Consider the following 20,609-nt stretch of genomic DNA (forward strand, 5'->3'; position numbering starts at 1 on the left):
TTTATTTTATTGCTTCTTGATTTTAAAGTTGAAAGTCACCCAGAGTTGTATAGAGTGGAGCAGCCTTTAAATTGTGTAAAATGACTTCCAAAAAGTTGCAAAATGTCACACATACATCCTAGGGCAGGGGTAGGCAACCTCGGCTCTTTTATGACTCATGGACTTCAACTCAGTCATAGCTGACTCAGGAATTCTGGGAGTTGAAGTCCATGAGTCATAAAAGAGCCAAGGTTGCCTACCCCTGCCCTAGGGTCATGTGATTGCAATTTGGATGCTTGGCAACCAGCTTGCATTTACTGCCGGTTGCAATGTCTCATGTCAAGTATTTGTGATTTACAGTGTATAGTATTTTGCTGGTTTTCGCCCATTGGGGAGAGTGAATTTTCTTAACAATCACATGATTCACTTTATGATTGTGATTTGCTTTATGATCATTGTAAAATCGAGTCACGTGGTAACTTAACTTATGAGCCCAATTCTGGTCCCCATTGTGTTAATAAGTCAAGGACTACTTGTAATGTGCAAGTGTTTATTAAAATGGTGTACATAACCATACATTATTTGGATAATAATCACTAATTAACTTTAAGGCATAAAATAGCAGAAATAACAATAATTTTTGTTCAACAACAGCTTCCCTAAAATCCCAAATGTAGAAACACAAAAAGTTGTTTTAAACAAAATCCCTCCCTCCCCTTCCCTTTCAGCTCCCTCCAATGCTTTGATGAATATCTTAAGTTGAAGAATTTATGAGGCTGTATGGCCCTTTTAGGGACGCGGTGGCTCAGTGGGTTAGGACGCTGACCTTGTTGATCAGAAGGTCGGCAGTTTGGCGGGTCGAATCCCGAGTGCTGCGTAACAGACTGAGCGCCTGTTACTCGTCCCAGCTTCTGCCAACCTAGCAGTTCGAAAGCACGTAAAAAATGCAAGTAGAAAAATAGGGACCACTATGGTGGGAAGGTAACAGCGTTCCGTGCGCCTCTGGCGTCTAGTCATGCCGGCCACATGACCACGGAGACGTCCTCGGACAAGCGCTGGCTCTTCGGCTTTGAAACGGAGATGAGCACCGGCCCCTAGAGTTGGAAACGACTAGCACGCATGTGCGGAGGAACCTTTACCTTTACCTTTATGGCCCTTTTATTATTATGGATTGTCTTTAAGGCCAGCCCCATATAAAGTATATTACAATAATCAATGGACTAGTGAAATGTATCCCAAGACGTGCTGCACAAAACATGTTAACACAAGTGAAGCACCTCTCCTTTTAGCTGTAATCCTTGGAAAGTTCCCATGTTGTTTAGTTAAATGCTGTGACCAGGATACAGTACCCAACATACAGTACTTGTGGAACTAGGTGTTAAATCATATTACATGAAATTATTTTTGGATGAACTTCAAGTATTGCTATTTGCATTTAGTCTCAGCTAGTGGTAGCACCTAGATAACTTTCATCTCATCTGATAGCAGCACTTAACCTCAGAAGTTAAGTAGAGTTGTCTGGTACTCAGAGACTGCCTGGAGAACACTGGTGCTATAGAGGTGGGCAAGAGGTGCCATATGAGTCAGGGAAGACTCAGGAAGATCAGGAAGGGGGCATGGGAATTGTGCCAGTCGCTAGCACAGCAAACTGGGAAGGGGGAGACTAATCCAAGCAAACTTGCAACATTCCTTGCCAGCTTCTCTATTGCCAATGCTCCCGGACAGCTTTGCTTGTGGGAAGTTGTCAGGGAGCGCCGGGAACCACAATTGATTTACACTTCCTGCCAGGTTTCCCATTGCCTTGTGGGAAGCTGTCAGGCAGCCTTGGAAATGACAATTATCTGACTGACTGCAGCGGTGTGGCAATGCAATAGAGTGGCCACAACTGTCCCACATTTCATTTCCATGGAACTAATGGTTCCTGGCATTCTGTAAGTTAGCCCATTTGAGTTACCTTGGTTCAAAAATTGTTGCCCAATGACATACTATTGTGTCCAGTTGATGGTTACAAACAGGCACAAGAGTTTTAGTAAAAGATAAAAGTTTGAAATAATACATTATTAGGTAGTAAATACTGTTTTCAGGATTTGATTGTATATTTTGGGATTTTTACTTTGAGAGGATATTTGCTCTGTAAAGGTTTTCACTCTAAAAGCAGAGTGCATACTCTATGAAATATTAACTGTTGAGGATTAATTCTCTTTCAGTGTTAGTTTTCCTTTCCTCATAGCAAGAGTTTGGTATGGCTTATAGCCATAATATCCATTATCTTAAATCAGCACACACATTTGGACATTTCTGCTTTCCTTCATCTGCTGCACATTTTCTGTTTCTCAAACTGTAAACTAAACCAGTCATTAGTAACTGAGGCTGAGGCAGTATTTGATATTGTGGAATTGATGTATTTTTGGAATAAGCCAAGAAAATATCACAAAATGAGTGAGAGTATCATCTTCAGTAAGCAAGGCTAGGCATCCAAGCAGGTTTTCTTGTTTTTCAAAAATAAAATAGTGGTTTTGGATCAGTAAGCAGGTCTCAGACTTGAAGCAAAAATTAGAAATAAAAATATAGTTTTTGATAATTGCACTAATAAGTCTTTTACTTAATTCTGTTAACCTTTAATTTTTGAAGGAGAAAGTCACATCCAATTATGACAGGAGTAGGTAATATACTAATATGTTACCTACGGTACTCCTATCTCTATCTGGCTTACTGCAGCTTTTCCAATATTAGCTCAGCCCAATATAGTCATAATTATCCTTCAGTGGAGGATCAGGGATCTAGATCTTCAAACTGATAGAACTAGAGATTCCCATCTCCATTTATTTATTTATATCCTGCTTTATTATTTTTACAAATGACTCAAGGTGGTGAATATATCCAACACATCTTCTTCATCCTATTTTTCCCTCAACAACAACCCTCTGAGGTGAGTTGTGCAGAGAGAGTGACTGGCCTAAAGTCACCCAGCTGGCCGGAGCTAACTAGTAAAAACAGTGTTGTGGTATCAAATCTCTGTTTTTTAAAATAGAAGGGGTGGTGTCAAATCACAAATCATTGTCAGTCAATCCAGTGTTTGTTGCATGAAATCCAAAAGTCTTGGCAAATAAAACACTTATTTGTGAAGACATCACAAGTCTGTACAGTAGAGTATTTTAGGTATTTTTCAAGGAATGTTTAAATTGCATGTTTATACCCAGGAATTTAGGTAAACAGATTGCTTTATTGCAGTGGTCCCCATCACTTTTGGCACCAGGGACCATTTTCTTGGAAGGCAATTATTCCACAGACCTGTGTGTGTGTGTGTGTGGTTTCATGCACTACCTAGATCCCATACATGCACAGATGAAATTTCACTTGCTTGCTCAGCCCAGTTTGTAACAGGTCACAGATTGGTACTGGTCCACAGACCCGGGGTTGGGACCCTTGCTTTATAGTATTGTTGCCATTGCTTTGTGATTGTATAAATAGGAAGCATGTTACAAATATCTATTTATTAAAATAAAGATGCTCACAGCACTATGTATCTCAAATTCTGAGGGTAGAAGGTCCTATAGATCTGTCAGCGGAACTCACCTATAAAATTACAACATATATACATACTGGTAAATATTATAGCATTGATTTTTCTGAATCTTTACCAAACCGCTGACATTTTAGTTATTTGGGCAGACTTGCCTCTTGATTTAGATGTGTGGCTACTGGAAGAAGTAGTCTTCCTGATGGTTGTGGTGATGTGTCTGCCTGTGTGTATGCGCACATGCATGGGTGCACATGTGCAGGCCTTACAGTTAGTTACACTCCTGTTAATTGTCTGGACAAATCCCTGCAGTTTTCTTAGCAACACTTTTAGAAGAAGTTTGCCACGGCCTCCTTCCTAGGGCTGAGAGAAAATGACTGTCCCAAAGTTACTCAGTTGGCTTTGTGCCTAGAACTCATAAGTCTTTCCATTTCTATCCTTGTGTCTTAACCACTACACCAAAGGGGTTTTCCTCTTAGTGGTAGCACCCCAAAAACCCTGAAATTCCAGACTTAGTGATTTTCTGATGCCATGTAACATCTTTCCTTTGTCTTTTAATGTGAGCAGATACTGTGTGGCCTTTCCCAGCTAATGACGCTATGTTCTGTTGCTGTTGATCTCTTGCTGATTTGATGTTGTTTGTTGGGATGTTCAGATTCTAAGGACTGTGGTGATTTTTTTATTGTTTATTTACACTGCAACCTCTTTTGAACCGACATTATTATGGTTCATTGGACAGCCAGCCAGATATTGAGACTGGATTTGGCATTTTTGTCCCACTGTCAAGACATTCCCAAGGACCTGGGATAGGCAGAAGTGGATATGTTGAAAGGATCGTCACAGGATGTAAGCTGTTCCAGGTAAAGCTGCCTTTTGCAATTGACTGGTGGTGATTTTGTAATGTCTGTGGTGTTGTGCCCAAGGTTCCTATTACAGTACTGTTGGTATTGTCTTTGCTTTCTTCTCTCACAGTTGTTCTACTTATAATTGCAGGTTTCTGTATTTTGTTACTTTGTCTAGTTCTTTCCCTTCTATTCTGCTGTCTCCAGGTACTGCCCCAATTTACATTATTAGCCTCATTATTAACAGCAACATTCTGTTTGACATCTCAAGTCTTAAAATCACTTAAACTTATCAGAGGCTGCGGTGTCCCTATGCGTTAACATGCAATTGATCACGCATATTAATGCGCCAGTATAAAACTTTGAATGCAGGGATGAAAAATCAGTGAGATGCATGCAACTTCCAAACCTCATTTGCTCCACTCTCTTCTCAGTTGTTCTCATTCTGGAAGGCTTGATATACCTTTCCACATTTATAAAAGCCAACCACAAAATGAGATTGAAAAAAACCCTCCGCTCCCTTTGATTACATCATATCACTGCAATTCTCCTATAACTTTATACCACTGGGATAAAATTGATCTAAAAATTATGTCTCCTGGTCACAAAAAAAGTTTCACATCTTGCTTTTATGTACACAGAAAACCGTATTCCGTGTTCACCAGGTAACTTTTATGTTCCTTCATTTTGAAATGACATGCTAATATTAAATAGCAAATAGTTGGTATATCATCAGAATGAGATGTTATCCTCTCACCTTGTGCTCTTGTTAATATATTCACTCCATTTTTACTGCAGCACTCTGGGAAGCAGCCAAGATTTTGTTAACCATTATTGGAGACCAATAGACAGTGAGAAATAAAAGCCTGCAGCAGCAAATTCCAAACTTCAGAATGCATTCTGTGTGTATCAAATTCACACAAAAGGGGGATTATACAACCCAAGTATCAAAAATATTTCAGTTTACATTTCATACAGGCTGTTATATAATTGATCCCATTCTTTCAGCTGTTTATTATATTAAATAATAGCTTTTATTATACAACTCAAAACTGCAATGTTGTATTATTCTAGTTGAGAATAAACCCTGCTGTATTCAGTGGTAATTACTTTTGAGTAGAAAGTGAGTATATGAAGGAATTGCAATCTTGGATCTTTCTGTGCCATTTATACAAATAGTATAGCAGAGGGTTAATGATTAGACAGTCAGACAGTGGCTTGGCTTTGGATTAATTGGTGTATATCCTGTGAGACATACTGTATGTTTTTGAGGTGTTTTTTTTAAAAAAGATTGTTTGAGAAAAAACAAAAATAAAGAGGTGGGGGAAAATTTTATGCCAGGGAAGGTGCTTTTACTTCTTGAATTCCCATATAATATAATCAGTTTACAGAACATGGCCTAAAGTTCTGATACCTAATTACATTTTAACAAATTAAAACAAGAGTGTGGCTCTGAGAATTGGAACAATAACTCATGCAGAGTTGAAATGGAAAATATTTTTAAAGGTGAGCAAGAATATTGTTAGCTAATCCTTTACCCAACAGAATCTGTTGGAAGATGGACAGGGCACGACGCCATTCAGGGATGCAACAGGCAACCATCAGGCAACCATTTCAGATTAGTCCTTTCTATTCTGAAGCAAATTTCAGGAATGCTGAGACCTAGCACTGGGAATTAACTGCACCATGTCAGCCCTGCTGATATACAGTAATCCTGGGTTGCACAGCAATATAAATAACCTAGTCTGTCAAAAAAGAAAATAATAATGTCTTGAATTTGTTTATAACTCTGTAATTATTCAGAACTCATTTTCCAAAAAGGCTGAGAAATAAAAACACTCAGCAACGACTTGATCATTACAGTAAGCAAAATTAGGACTTCGACCGTCTCCTGTCTTTCCAATTATTGGTAATACCACGTTACAGTACTATATTTCCGCAAAGTAAAACACTCCCATCGATATGTGGGGCTGGATGCAGAGTTTGGTAAAAGCAGGCTCCTCCAGGTTCTCGATCGGATAAACAGCACAAATAACTGCTAGGAAATAAATAAACTCAAGATGCTCGCATTCGCATTCATTACGGGAAGCTGGAGTAAACCATGCTTGCAAATATAGCCCATCGAAAGAAAGAGGTATGGTCGCCGAGTTGAATTATTCAAGGCGCGATATAAATAAGTAGCGAAACGAGACTCTGGAAGAACATCCAAAGGTGTGCCAAAAAGCTTCCCTCCTTATGGTGTCGTTTCTCTTCTAGGGTTAACACACTGTTGCCGAAAGCCCGTGGGACCGAAGAGAAGATTTAAGGATGAGAACGGACGCCGAAGAGAAGCAAAAGCGGAACCGCGCCCCAAGACAACCCCTCAAACTTAAAAACCGAAATTCAATACCTACTGTACACAGTACGGTACGGCAGCATTTCCCAACCTTAGGAACTTGAAGATGCGTGGACTTCAACTCCCAGAATTCCCCAGCCAGCGTAGCTGGCTGGGGAATTCTGGGAGTTGAAGTCCACGCATCTTCAAGTTCCTAAGGTTGGGAAACGCTGCGGTACGGGTGGCGGCGACGCGTAAATACCTCCGGCAGCCGGCAGAGGGCGCCGCCAAGTCAACGCGCTTCTCCCGGAAAGCGGCGGGACCCGCGGCAACCACGGCACATGCTCGGGATGTTCAGGCATGCGCCGATGGCGAGACGTTGGGCTCGGCGGCGGGGCTGCGCTTTCTCTTGGGAGGGGTTAAGCCAGGCGCTCAGCGCCGGAGGCTCTTCCCGGCAACGCGCCTCCTCCGCTGCCAGCGCGCTGCCATCGCCTCCGCCGCTCCTTCCCCTTGCCCTAGCCGGCCACCTGCCCCTATTGTCCCCGAGCCGTGTGATCGGGAAGGGTGACCGAGCACTGTGATTTGCTTAGTCATCGCTCCTCGCCCTCTGAGGAGGCGACTCGAGGGCGGTAATATTACTTCTCCACCTTTCCGACCGGGCACAGCGGCTCCTCCTCGCCGAGAGAGAGGCGTGAGATCCGGGCGCCGGCAATGGGCACCGAGAGCGGCCGGGCGGCCGCCCTGCTGAGACAAGCGCGCACCCTCAACCTGCAAACCGGCAACCTGCTCAACTGGGGCCGCTTGCGGAAGAAATGTCCGGCCACCCCCAGCGAGGAGGTGAGCGCCAAGAAGAGACGAGCTCGTGTGTGTGTGTGTGTGTGTGTATGGGGGGTGAGGGTGGTAGGCGGCGATTAAGGGGTCGTCCCGCGGATGCCTTTGCCGACGAGACGATGGACGGAGGCGGACGCCCGCTTGTTGCGGAAGGGCATTTATTTTATTTATTTATTTTTATTTTTATTCCCTTGATATCCCGCCCTTCTCCGAAGACTCAGGGCGGCTTACAAGCTTAGCAGTAGCCTTCATTCTATGTATATGCCTGCTTGTTAGGGCTTTCACACACACACACACCAAGCGGCATTATTACAAAGTCAGCTTAATTGCCCCCAACAATCTGGGTCCTCATTTTACCTACCTCGGAAGGATGGAAGGCTGAGTCAACCTTGAGCCTGGTGGGACTCGAACCTGCACTAATTGCAGGCAGCTGGTGTTACTTATTTGCCTCGTGTTTTGATTTTCCCCATCTACTGCTACGCCAAAGCCAAACCTTCGGGTTGTGACCGACTTTACTGCCTATGATAAAAGTGGTTTGTAGTTTAATGTCCGTGGAGAGCCTTAAGTCATCCAGGTCATGGTTTGCCCCAAAGGTGCTTTTTTTTTTCAAGAGGCAGCTGAATGTAGGTTTGTACCTCTCACTGAGGAGTCAGCTAACTCAAGTCTCTTAAGCCTGATCTAGCAAGCCATCCATATAAAACGCTTTGCCTTGCAATACAGTATTTTTTGTTTGGGCCTTCCCTAGCAAAAAGTCAAAAGGGAAAGAACTCTGGACTTAACTATGACACAGAAAAGTCTTGTAGGGACAAGTGAGTAGAGTTCAAAGGTAAGGAGCAGCACAAAATTGCTGTGAAGCCTAAAACGCTTGGGGTGTGAATTATTTTTAAAAAATCAAAATTCATCCTTCAAGAGATGAATAAAATACACTGTATACATTTATTTATATTTATGTTGACTTGGTTGTGTAATAGATGTATAGAATTTTTACAAAGGTCTGACTGTAGTAACTGTCAAAATAATTGACTTCGAGCACCATAAAGATTAACATTTATTATGGCATAAGTATTTAAAGAACAGAGTCCAGGTTCATAAAGTGTTGCACCAATTACAGGACAATATACTTGTATGAACAAACCAGTGTTTGTGGATAGAAATCATCACAAAAAATATAGCAATAGTAGGAATATAGTAGTAGTAATAAACTTACTTAACAGTTCTCTTCTTTTGCATGGTTGTACAGCTGATTACATGGGGTGTGATTGAAAATAGTTTATCCCTGTTCAGGTCTCAAAACTGAATCTCTTGTTAAAACATAGTGGAGTATTCCATATTGCAGCCTCGACTTGAAGCTCTTTTGCTCCAGCATGCCATCCTTAATCTGAATGTTTTCAAAAATTTGAGCTTGAAAATAAATTATTTAAATTTTGCTATACTATTTGTAGGAGAAATACAGAGGCTTGACTTTTGGCACTGCTGCAAGATGCCTGGGCAAGAAGAGTTGTAGGGGTGTCAAACTGCGGACACGTCATGAAGAAACCACGGCCACCCATTCCCGGCAATGGGGAAAAAGCTCCAATACATTGTTGATTTTGGAATTTTATATTTTAAGCCAGGAATGTGAACAGTTGAAAGTTTGATCAGCAGTTATGAAAGTGAAAAAGTCTGCCTGAATCTGGGGCTCTATAAACATTGCCAAAGATAACTCCTAGTACCAAGCCCCATTGACTGCTGAGAGTTATGTTCCAATAATATTTGGGAAAACACAGTTCCCCTCTTCTTTTAAGACTCAGGTTAGATTGTTACACTCAAAATAACACCTGCAAAGATAAACCTTACTGTTTTATTTTTCATTTAAAATGTTCTAATGTACTTCTAGCTTAATATAAAATGTGAGCAGCTTGAACTGTATAATAGTTTTGTTGCAGCATGTATCAGCCAAATATCTTTGCCTCACCCTGGTTCTAATTGCAGGATGGAATCCTGATATAATTAAAGCAGGAAATCATATTCTAGCCTCAGGTCATATGTGGAAGTATGACCTACTGTGAGATGCTAACATTTGAGACACTTGGGTTTTTTTTAAAAAAAATCTAAATGTGGCATGTTACAGTTAAGAACAAAAGCTGCAAACAAAATTGGATCAAAGTTACTTCATCAACTATGCTCAAGTATCTTATACTTACAGCAAACCTCCTCCTGGCCCAGTATTTAAAACTCATTAAAGTTTGACTTACTAATCAAGGAAATTTTAAGGTTCTTATTTTATAGTAGGTAGTGATGCGTAAGGGTTGTGAACCCTTTCGCATTTTTAATATTTCTGCATAATTATGACCTTAAACACAGTCTGCTTTCCATACAAGTCCTAAAACTAGATAAAGAAAACTCAGTTAAATGTCTCAAAACCATTATACTTGTTCATTTATTTATTGAGGAAAATGATCCAAATGTAGCAAGAACTCAGGGGTGCTAGAAGAGTTCCTTGCATGAACTTCCTGCCTCAAGTCCTTTCACAGCATTACTATAGGATTAAGCTTAGGACTTTGATTTGGCCATTTCAAAACACTGACTTTCTTCTGCTTTAACTAATCTTGTGGGTTTTGGGTCACTATCATGCTAAATGACCCAGTTTCTCCTGAGCTTCAGAAAGATACCCTGACATTTTTTTCTGTAGAATTTGCTAGTACAATTCAGAATTCATAGTTCTGTTAGTGATAGCAAGGCGTATCCTTGTCCAGAGGCAGCAAACCATGATATTGCCATTACCATATTTCAAAGATTGGATAAGGTTCTTATGCTGGAATGTAATGTTTACCTTTCGATAAACCTTAACACTTTACCTTCAAGCCAAAAAGTTCTATCTTGGCCTTATCTGTTCACAGAACATTTTTCCAATAGTCTCCTGGCTTATCCACGTGGTCTTTTGCCAACTGTGGACAGGCAGCAGTGTTCTTTTTGGAAGATAGTAGCTTTCTCCATTCAACCCTGCCATACAAACCATTGTTGTTTATTGGTCGTGTGATGGCGGTGTCATGAACATTGACATTAGCTAATGCAAATGAGGCCTTTCATTTCTTAGAGAACACCTTGTGTTCTTTGAGACCTGCCAGAGTATTACACACTTCTAATCTTGACCTGCAATGGGCAGTCTTTGGATATGTCTCTTTTTTGGGTGTGTTCTTTCAGTTTGTGCAAGCTAGTAATCAATGCTGAATGCTTTGTCCAAGTCTTCAAAAGCTGAGTGTAATCCTGGAATTGTTTTAATTTGTTGAAGCTTCTCAACAGATGACTGTATGAACAGGAGATTCTCCCAAATTCTGTACTTTTAAAATCACCAGTCAAAGCTGGCAGTATTTTCCACAACTAAGAGAACTATCCACAAACACATTGAATTCTGTGGATATTAATCCACATTACTATTTAGAGACTTTGTAAGGCAGTGGAGAACTGCTAGACTGGAGCCACATTGTAAAGTGGTCAGCTGTATAAGATTGATAAATAAACATAAATACCATTAGACTCAGTTAAAACAAGGGTGGTAATATGAGATATAACTCAGAAGTACAGAGGTGTTATTTATTTATTATTTATTTATAATCTAATGGAATCTTGGCCCGAAACAACAGAGTCACTTTGGAGGGATGGGTGGTATAGAAATGTGATGAATAAATAAAATAATAGCCCCCAACCAGCTGTGGCTTTAAGTACTGTTTATTTGTTTCCAACTGAAGGAATCTACAGAGCCCAAAGTGCTATCAATAAATAATAGACAAATGTGCTGTTTAAAACCATCCTATTGTCAATTTACCAATTTGAAGCTTAGAATTTTTATTTATTTATCTATCAAATTAGATAACTATCTCACCAGAGGGAACTCTGGGCAGCAATCAAGAGCTAATAGGAACAATAAATAAAAACAAAAAAAATTGCAATATAAAAAAATCTTATCAAAAAGTGAAAATACAACCCACAGGAGAGGGATGATAAAATGGCCACCTCAACAGTAGAGCCATCTGAGAAGGTCCTTGGACACCTGTGAGCCCCAGGCCTGACAACATAGTCAAGACTTGAGGGCTTTGGAGAATACTATAAGGGAGCTAGTCTCATTTTGGAGGGAAGAAAGTCCCATAGGGCGGGGCACCACATCAGAGAAGGCAGGTCTTCTAGGACCCATCAAATGAAGGCCCTGGCCAATGGTACCTAGATCATACCTTCTCTGCCAGATCAAGTGGGGCAGGCTGGTTTAACCAGGGAACCCTATTGCATGCCATGAAGGGTTTTATAAGTTAAAATGAGCACCTTGGGTTGGACTCAGAAACAAACTGGCAACCAGTGCAGCTCGCATTGGATGTATTTATAGCACCTGTGAACTGTTCTTTTACAACAACCAATTAGTAGCAAGATAAGGTGACAGGTCTTTCCCTCTTAAAAAGAGATGTCAAAATTCATTTTGGCCTGTGTCAGCTGAGAAGAGAATTAATAGATTTACCTACAATAAATAAACTTCAACTTGTCTTCAGATACTCAGCAGTTTGGGAGGGGGGAGAGTTAGTTTGGTGGGATATAAAAAGGTAAACTATGGCTAATGAGGCTAAGGTATTTCTTATATTTTTAAGCAGGAATACATACTTAATGGTTGAGACAGACATTATGGTTAACCATGATTTACATCAGGGTTTTCAAACTTGGCCTTTTTATGACTTGTGGACTTCAACTCCAAGAATTCCTCAGCCAGCGTGCGGAGTTGAAGTCCATAGGTCATAAAAGGGCCAAGTTTGAAGACCCCTGATTTACACAATGAAGCTTCTGCTTCTACAGTTTCTCCAGTATGACAGTGAGGAAGAGATCAAATAATTTCAGTTCACTAGTTGTTTACCTTTTGATAATTTGGATGTTTTTATCTTCTGTGTACCAAAACTCATGATCTAGATGGGGACTTTAGAAATGTAAGAAGAGTGGTAATGGATCAGGCAGATGGGCAATTTAGTCTAGTATTCTGTGACAGCCATAAATAACCAGATGTGTTCAGGAAGTTCACAAGGAAGGGCTTAACGTTGATAATACTTCTTGATAAAAATGGAAGAAGATTATAGAAAGCAGTATGTTATCTTTGATTCAGAGCGTAGTTCCCCAAGTGGACAGTTCATTTGCTTCCTTTACTGAAGTCTTCAGTCAAATTCAACCTCTTGTAATTTCATAGCTATATTCATGCCATTTTCTTGGCAACAGTACATAAGTGGATTGCCATTACCTTTCTCAAGAATAGATACCTGTGGTAAACCCAGAGCCCTGGTATTCCCAAGTGATTCACCATCAAGTACTAATGTAAGCAAGTACCATACCTATTTTATGATTAGTCACTTTACTAAGTGCTTGCCCCCATTTGGCATTAAAAAGAGTACATACACTTCATTAATAAAGCCTATGAATAACAGTTTAGAAGTGTGCCATCTGTTCTCATGTTTGTTGTGCTATGTAAGCTATGACATCCATAACTGATATACTTATATATAGGGGCAAAAGAAACAAATGAATACTGGAAAGTTATTTTTACACGGTTTATTGTTTAATTTATTTCTTATGTTGAGTAACAGAAACCAAATGTTAATACTGGCATGTTCTTTGCAGCTGCGGGATTGCATTCAGAAAACCTTAAATGAATGGAATTCAAAAATCAGCTCTGATCTGATGCAAGTAAGCAGTCCTTTCATATTTCTTTAATCATTAGCGTCAGTCTTCATTATAAGCATTAATCAGCACAAAGCAAATTACAAAGCAAATTACAAAGCAAATTACAAAGGCCAGACAGGTAAGATTAAATGTAAATAAAAGGGTAACTGAAAAGAATATTAGAAACAGAAAATGTTAAGACTAGGAAGTCACAATAATATAAAAATGAAACCTAAAAATTAAATATAAGAGCCACTAAATAAAACAGTAAAATCATCTGAAAAAGATTTAGGAATTGTTGACCTAGAAATAAGCTTTCTACAAACTTAGCAGAAAGATTGTTACTGATAAAATAAGAATAAATTATTTAAATAAATAATATTTCACTCACGGAATAAGATCATTTATTTGCTTTTTTTTTAAAAAAAAAACAACTGCTTGTGGTGTAAAATAAATCAGTTTTGAGTTGTTATCAGTTCTAGTCCGTTGAGATTTACATGATAAAATGTAAACAGAAAGTACCTCATTAAGAATCATGCATGAAAGTAGACCTGTCTTTACCCATCAGCAAAATGCACCCTGAAATAAAAATAAAACAAGAAATGTCAGGTGTATGCTGATCAGGTTGTTTCAAAATTGTTTCAGTATGCTTTTTGCATCTATATTCAAATCATTGAAGATACAATAAGAACATCAAGCCTGTGTGGAGCAGGACTGGCAGTGTTTCCTATTTATAACACTATTGTGCAGTCTGAATATTTTTTTTCCTTGTATCTCAACAGGCCAAAGGTTAAATCTTAATAGATTCGGGCAGTTTTACAAATAATACTAAAGAAGCTGCAAAATTATCAAAATCTGATGAGGTTTGATAACTTTGGAAAATTACAATTTTAGTTAATGGGGAGGTTGTAGATTATTTGCAGTATCCATACGTGCAGGTTAGATTCTTTCGTTCCTGTGGGCTCTGTTTGCCAGTCTGTTGGTATCCCACCCCATCCTCATTTGTTGTTTTTTTTTAAAAAAAAGCAAACTTGTGAAATTGATTTTAGGGATGTTCAAGTTCTCTTTGTGTTCAAAAAAAAAATACCCAGCAACACAGATCTGTAAAAAGTACTTTGAAGGTGAATTATTGGAAAGGGAGATTGCTGCCCATTTAACAGTACTGTAAGCCTGTCTTCGGAATTGAGAATGAATGTACGACCTGTAAATGATGTGCACATCACTGTCTTGCCCTTCCTGACAAATAATGCCAGTTTCACATAGGAGCATAAACAAATTGGAGGTTATCCCTCTGGAGCAGGGGGATAACCTTAGAGTACACCAGGGGTAGGCAACCTCGGCTCTTTTATGACTCATGGACTTCAACTCCCAGAATTCCTGAGTCAGCTATGCTATGCTGACTCAGGAATTCTGGGAGTTGAAGTCCATGAGTCATAAAAGAGCCGAGGTTGCCTACCCCTGGAGTAGACCAAGGGGAGTCATAACTTTTATCTTGATGCCCACTTTGTTTTTTAAAAACTGAACATAGAGAGAACATTTATTTTGAAGTGTCATTATGCATTTTGCAGCTGACAGTGTATTAGAAATGCTTAGCTGCCCCAAGAAGAAAGCTGCTCATGATTATTTATTTCATGATACAAATTATATTTAAATATTTATTTCAGGAAATTCCTGACATTATTGACTGCACTCTCCCACAAGCAGTAGAAAAGATTAATTCTGAAGAAAGAGAAGAATTGAAAGTTTCAGGTAAAAATCAGTTTTGTGCTTTATGTTGCAAAACTGAATAATCTTTCCTTATTAGCTTTACTTGTAAGCTCCTTGGTTACAGAGCATCAAAAAGTGAGATTGAAATGGAGGTCATTTGGTGAATGGGAATTCTATTTAACATAGTTATGTCTAATAAAACCAGTTGCATTTCTGTAGAACATTAAATCAAAGTTTAGGGTTATAAAATGATCCTGATGCAGTTTTAGATGTGGCAAAACAAATATAATTTTCAAACTATGAGAAGTAGTAATTCTGAGCCACACACTTTAAGAAGAAAGAATGTTAGATAAAATAACTAATGGTAATTGCAATTTGACAGCGGAACCAAATATCTTTGGAGGTGGTTGGATTCAAACTTTTTCCCTACCATTCACCAAAGATGCTTTTTTGTTTCACAAAAATTGTGATATGCCACTGAAAAATATCCCTTAATATATCCTGAGCTTTTATGTTTAGCCAGAAAAGCATGATCTTGCATTTTGCCTGCATCCTTGTTAACGATTGCGTTTTCATTTTCAGCAAAACTCTTTGTCACGAGATCAAACTCCTCATCAATCAGAGAAGCAGTCAATATGAGTAAGTTCAAAATCTAAATTTGAGTGACTGCCCAGTTATATTTTGTACATTTAAAACAGCCGTCAGATTTATCTCAAGGTTTTGGGGTTTTTTTAAAGACTTTCATGTCCTTTCATCTTTGTCCTTGAACTACAGCTGGTAAAGAACAAAGATTGTCCTTTTGTTCTGGAGAAATAAAGGCAAACTTGTGTCACTAAAGGAAACAGAGACTTCGTAAACTCGAGTGCTCTTGCAAAGCAAGTTAGAAGTCTCCTATGCCCCTTGACAATAATTAGGCATTTATTTTTCTTATAGCATGCTGAAAATTATTTTGGGCTACTGAGAAAAAAAAGCGTGGATGTAGAAAGAGGAAAAGTATATAAAGGATAGGGAAGGTACTGGGTGACATGTTAACTTTTCAGTTAAATTTTACAGCTGAATTTCAAAGCCTATTTATGAACTGTATGTTTTTTTCCCTACTCTTCAGTATATTTCTCTCCTCTTTTCATAAGATACTTCATTGTAAGTTAAAATGATTTTGCTGATCTTTACAATTCTAAAGATCTATAGATTCACAGGCCTGCTCTATGTCGGCATCTGCAATCTAAAATACTTTACCATGTATTTTATGACATACTTGTTACAACTGTCAAAATGTTGTACCTGTATGAATGCTGAAGGAATGTGCAAATATTGATTTGTGAGTGAATTATACTTGAGCTCCAGATCATTTTGCTTGCCTTCCAGACCATACTGAACTCTCATATTCAGAGGATGATATGAAGGGAACATTCTAGAATTTTATAGACTGATCCGTTCCTGAATTATTAAGTCTGTTAGATACTTGTATCTTTTGATTTTGTTTTTATGTCTCATCTTTTTAAAGCAAATTTCATTATAGGTTGTTTTAATTTATAGCTATTCTTAATGTTTTACATTTTCTAGATGCATTGCATAGCATGTGCTATAAAATAAATATACTGAGTAAATGAATTACATATAATTGTTTCTGCTTTTTGAAAGTCTGTATAAAATTCTTCCTTGTCTATTTTTATTTTTTATTTTTAGCATGTTCAGCTCTTGGTGTTGACCAGTTAGATTCTGTGATCATTTCTCCCCCTCCAACTGAAGATGGAATTAATTTTTCTTTAGAATATTTACAACCTTACTGGGCAGAACTTGAAAACTTAGTCCAGAACAAAAAGATTGTTGCCATAGGGACTTCTGATCTAGATAAAACGTTGCTAGAACAGCTCTTCAGGTGGGCACAGGTAAGAAAGAAGTTGCTCATTATGAATTCAAATCCATTAAGACACAAACTTTATTACATATTGAATGTTTCATTTGTTTTAGGTGAAACCAAGTAGTAACCAAGTGAATCTTGCTTCTTGTTGCGTAATGCCACCAGATCTGACTTTATTTGCAAAAGAATTTGATATTCAGCTGTTAACTCATAATGACCCAAAAGGTAATATCACCTTAAGAATCTCAGGATTGCCTTGTTAGAATAAATAAGAACAATTCTATTAATGAGCCTGAAGACTTTCTAAACCTGTTCTGACTGTGGGTTGGTGGGAGGAAAACGACCCCTGGAGAACTTTTGAAAAAACCTGTTTCCATTACATTGGGAGGAATAGAGGCAAAATACCAATACATTAGATGAAACGTAATATATTACATGAGATGATATCTATTATGCATAGTGTAGAAGTGGATTTTAGTATTGAAAAGCTCCAGCAATGCCTCCCCTGATCTGGTTATTTTCAGTTACAGAATTCCAATCTCAGAAGTCTCAGATGAAGCTGTAGCATCTTGAAAATACCAGCTCTGTTATCAAAAATTCTGCCCCAATTTGGGGGTGGGGGAAATGATATTAATTTTAAACACTTAAATTATAAATAGCCCTTGACAATAGACCCCGATGTTTCTGTTGCTAAGTGAAACAGTTGTTAGGTGAGCTTTGTCCCATTTTTATGACCTTTCTTGCCACCGTTGCTAAGTGAATCCCTGCAGTTGTTGAATTGGTAACAGGGTTATTAAGCAAATCTGGCTTCCCCATTAACTTTGCTTCTCAAAAGATCACAACAGGTGATCACATAACCATCATTAATATAAGCAAATTGCCAAGCACCTGAATTTTGATTTTGTGATCATGGGGATGCTTTAGTGTTTATAAGTGTGAAAGTCACTTTGAACGGTCGCCAAACAAAAGATTCTAAGTCAAGGAGGCTACCTTATGTTTTATGAAGTGCGTTTGGGGGGGGGTATACATTTGTTTTATTGAGTAATACTGGTAGCCCATATATTAAAACACTATTCTTATGATCTGTCCAACTTTTAGAATTGCTTTGTGAAACAGGTTTCCAAGAAGCTCTTCGAGAAAGCCTCCCAGATTGCCACGGGCACGAATGGACCCCCCTCTGGCTTCTGCGGTATTCAGTCATTGTTAAAAGCAGAGGAATTATCAAATCCAAGGGCTACATCTTGCAAGCTAAAAGGATCCCTTCTTCTTAAGACCGATCTTGACAACTAGCTACTTCGGAGAGACCCTTTCTCTACTACATATTGAACCTAGTAGTAGTTTTTTAATTGGCAAGTTATCATAAAACCCAGATTACATAGTGGGATGGCCCTCTTGAGCTCATTCTTTCAATGTCATTTACTACTTTCACATACTATATGGTGATCTATGTTGAGAACAATTGGCTCACATGTACAATATTGTGTTTCATTAAAATTTACTAATTTAGAGATATTGTATGTAATCTTTGAGATATTTTAATGATTAAAATTAAAATCTAGCTAGCTATATTTTGATTGAAATATTTTTATTTGTAAGGCATAATTGACTTGGTATGCTTTGTGGCTGCTGAGCTGATAAGACAAAATAAACCACATTTTGGTGGAATAAGCAGATAATTTCACCAGTGGTAAAAAATATGTAAAATATTTAATAGAGGCATGAATTTATAATCAGTTCACTATGCCTCAAACATCTTACCAGAATTTGACTAGCCATGGACAATTTTTATTATGTTTGTTGTATTTTTCTCTTGGCATATGTTCAGGATTTTGTTTTTAACTCAGAATTACCGGTATATGGCTCCAGGGAAGAGTAGAATTAACTTTTTAAAAATTTGTTTTGCTGAAGTTAAAACATACTTATATTTTGAAAGTCTTAAAAAGATATATATATAAATTTCAGTATTGCACTGAGTGTAGCTTCTTAGGCATTTTTAGGAATTCTTAAAAATAACCTGAGGTGCAGTTAAGTTACTTTGAAATTTGTGGATTCTTCAAAAGAAATTGATTCAGTGCTGTTAAGTACTTAATTTAATTGAAAAATGCTGCAGTTAAAGAATAATTTAGATTAACTCTAAAGAGGTTTGCTTATTGAGACTTCAGTAGTTCAACAATGTAAATTTTGCCATTTTAATGTGTATTTCTGTTAATAATGCACATATGAAAGTTATGTAAGAGATGCAAACTTTACCTGGATTTTAGGTTTTTAATTTATAAATGAAAATAATGTTGTAGGTAGCTTTACTAAATGTTTTATAATGTTCTTCATACCATATTCCCATACTTGGATACATTCCAATAGGGAAACCTCTTATACTTTATATTAAAATAATTTTGCATAAGATGGTTTTAGCAGGTGGTGATGTTTGGATTCCACACGATATTAAGCATGAAAAAGTGTTCTTAATTCAAATTTCAGCTTTTACCTGGAATTAGATGCTATTGAGTTGGGGTGTTAGTGATAATACATTGAAGCCATGCGTCAGGTTAGTTGGGAGGAGTCCTTAAAAATTGAATACATCAACTGAAATAAAATTTATCTGACAACATTCTGGAGTAAATTTTGATGTGCTGCTTTAAATAAATATACAGATAAAAATAGTTATTGAATATATAAAATAAGTATTGTTTTTGTAAAATTTGGGTTGGAATATAAAGTGCATTGAACTGTAGAAAGCAGCTGTTTTCGGCAGTTTGTCAGATTTTAAATTTCTATAGTGAATGAATGCTTTATTAGTTTGCAGTTATGGATTAAAAGAAATCTTGATCCAAAAAAAATGCAGATAACTGTTTGAATCTTAATAAATTTGGGGGGAAAGTTGGGGAGATTTTTTTATCTAGTTCTCCACTAGTCTTCCCTAAGTTCTGCTATTAAAAAGTTCACATAAAATATAATTTATTATAACTTATCTTTCTAATCTATTTTAAAGGAATGAGGAAAGAAGGGATCTTTTTCCAGGCAGAACCTTTCGAGTTAAGTCTCATGCAATAGGTAAAATAACTACTGCATATTGTTTAATTTGAAATTAAGTTTGTAATGGCTACCAGGTTTTCATTTTACATTGAGGACATAGCTGGTAGTTTCCAAATCTCCTTTGTAAAGATGTTTCCAGTGGTGCAAAAAGAATTTCTTTTTGAGGTAATATTTTCCTTTAAACATCTATTAACATTATTCTGAAAAGTAAATATTAGTAAAAACTAATCATTTTTGACACAAGAGCTAGGATTATTATTTCAGAACTAAGGAAAGTATATATGTAGAGATATGTACTTGTAGGGGAATAAAAATCCAAATTTGTGACTTTTTTCAAAATTGCGTTTAATCTTTTTTAACTAAGCAACTACCTTAAAACAGTGCTTCGTGAACCTGTTACCCAAAATCAAGTACAAGTGGTTTTGCTTTAGGTAACGACACACAAACACCTTACACAATCACAACAGGGACATTTAAGTGACTGTTTTATCTACATTGAGTAAAACTTTCTGATAAGCGATTTGGATAATGAAGGAAAAGGCTTGGGAAGCACACTGCCTTGAAACATAAATCATCTAAAAATGTTGGGTTTTTCATATTCAGGTTTAGGTAAAATTATTATTTGCACAAAGTGATGGCCACCTCTGTTGCCATTTTATCTGGAAGGTTTGCCTGTAATTCCAGGACTATACCCAAACCTATTTCCCTTTCAATGAATCTGAATTCATCATCCAGAACGAGCAACAACTGAAGGCGTGAAGAATTGTAGTCACTTATTGCTGCTGGTGAGCGCACTCCTAAATAACCCGAAACGGATAAGAATTGCAGGGGTCTTCAAACTCGGCCCTTTTATGG

The 20,609-nt window shown here is 37.8% G+C and overlaps 1 protein-coding gene across 2 annotated transcripts; it reads left to right on the plus strand.

The window, feature by feature from the left end:
* The first annotated feature begins 6,994 nt into the window (after nucleotides 1-6,994).
* On the plus strand, nucleotides 6,995-20,493 carry GCLM (glutamate-cysteine ligase modifier subunit). 2 transcript variants are annotated; one of them, XM_083360382.1, is made up of 7 exons: nucleotides 6,995-7,492; nucleotides 13,112-13,177; nucleotides 14,818-14,902; nucleotides 15,443-15,499; nucleotides 16,547-16,749; nucleotides 16,832-16,946; nucleotides 17,838-20,493. In XM_083360382.1, the coding sequence occupies exons 1-7, from the start codon at nucleotides 7,367-7,369 to the stop codon at nucleotides 17,990-17,992; spliced, it is 807 nt and encodes a 268-aa protein (XP_083216508.1). In that variant the 5' UTR covers nucleotides 6,995-7,366; the 3' UTR covers nucleotides 17,993-20,493. The 2 variants fall into 2 exon arrangements, with proteins under 2 accessions (XP_083216508.1, XP_083216507.1); XM_083360381.1 differs by having other exon boundaries at nucleotides 7,001-7,492; nucleotides 17,820-20,493.
* Nucleotides 20,494-20,609: the final 116 nt, after the last annotated feature.

The sequence above is a fragment of the Vipera ursinii genome (genome assembly GCF_947247035.1).
Source record: "Vipera ursinii genome assembly, chromosome: 3".
Taxonomy (NCBI): Eukaryota; Metazoa; Chordata; class Lepidosauria; order Squamata; family Viperidae; genus Vipera; species Vipera ursinii.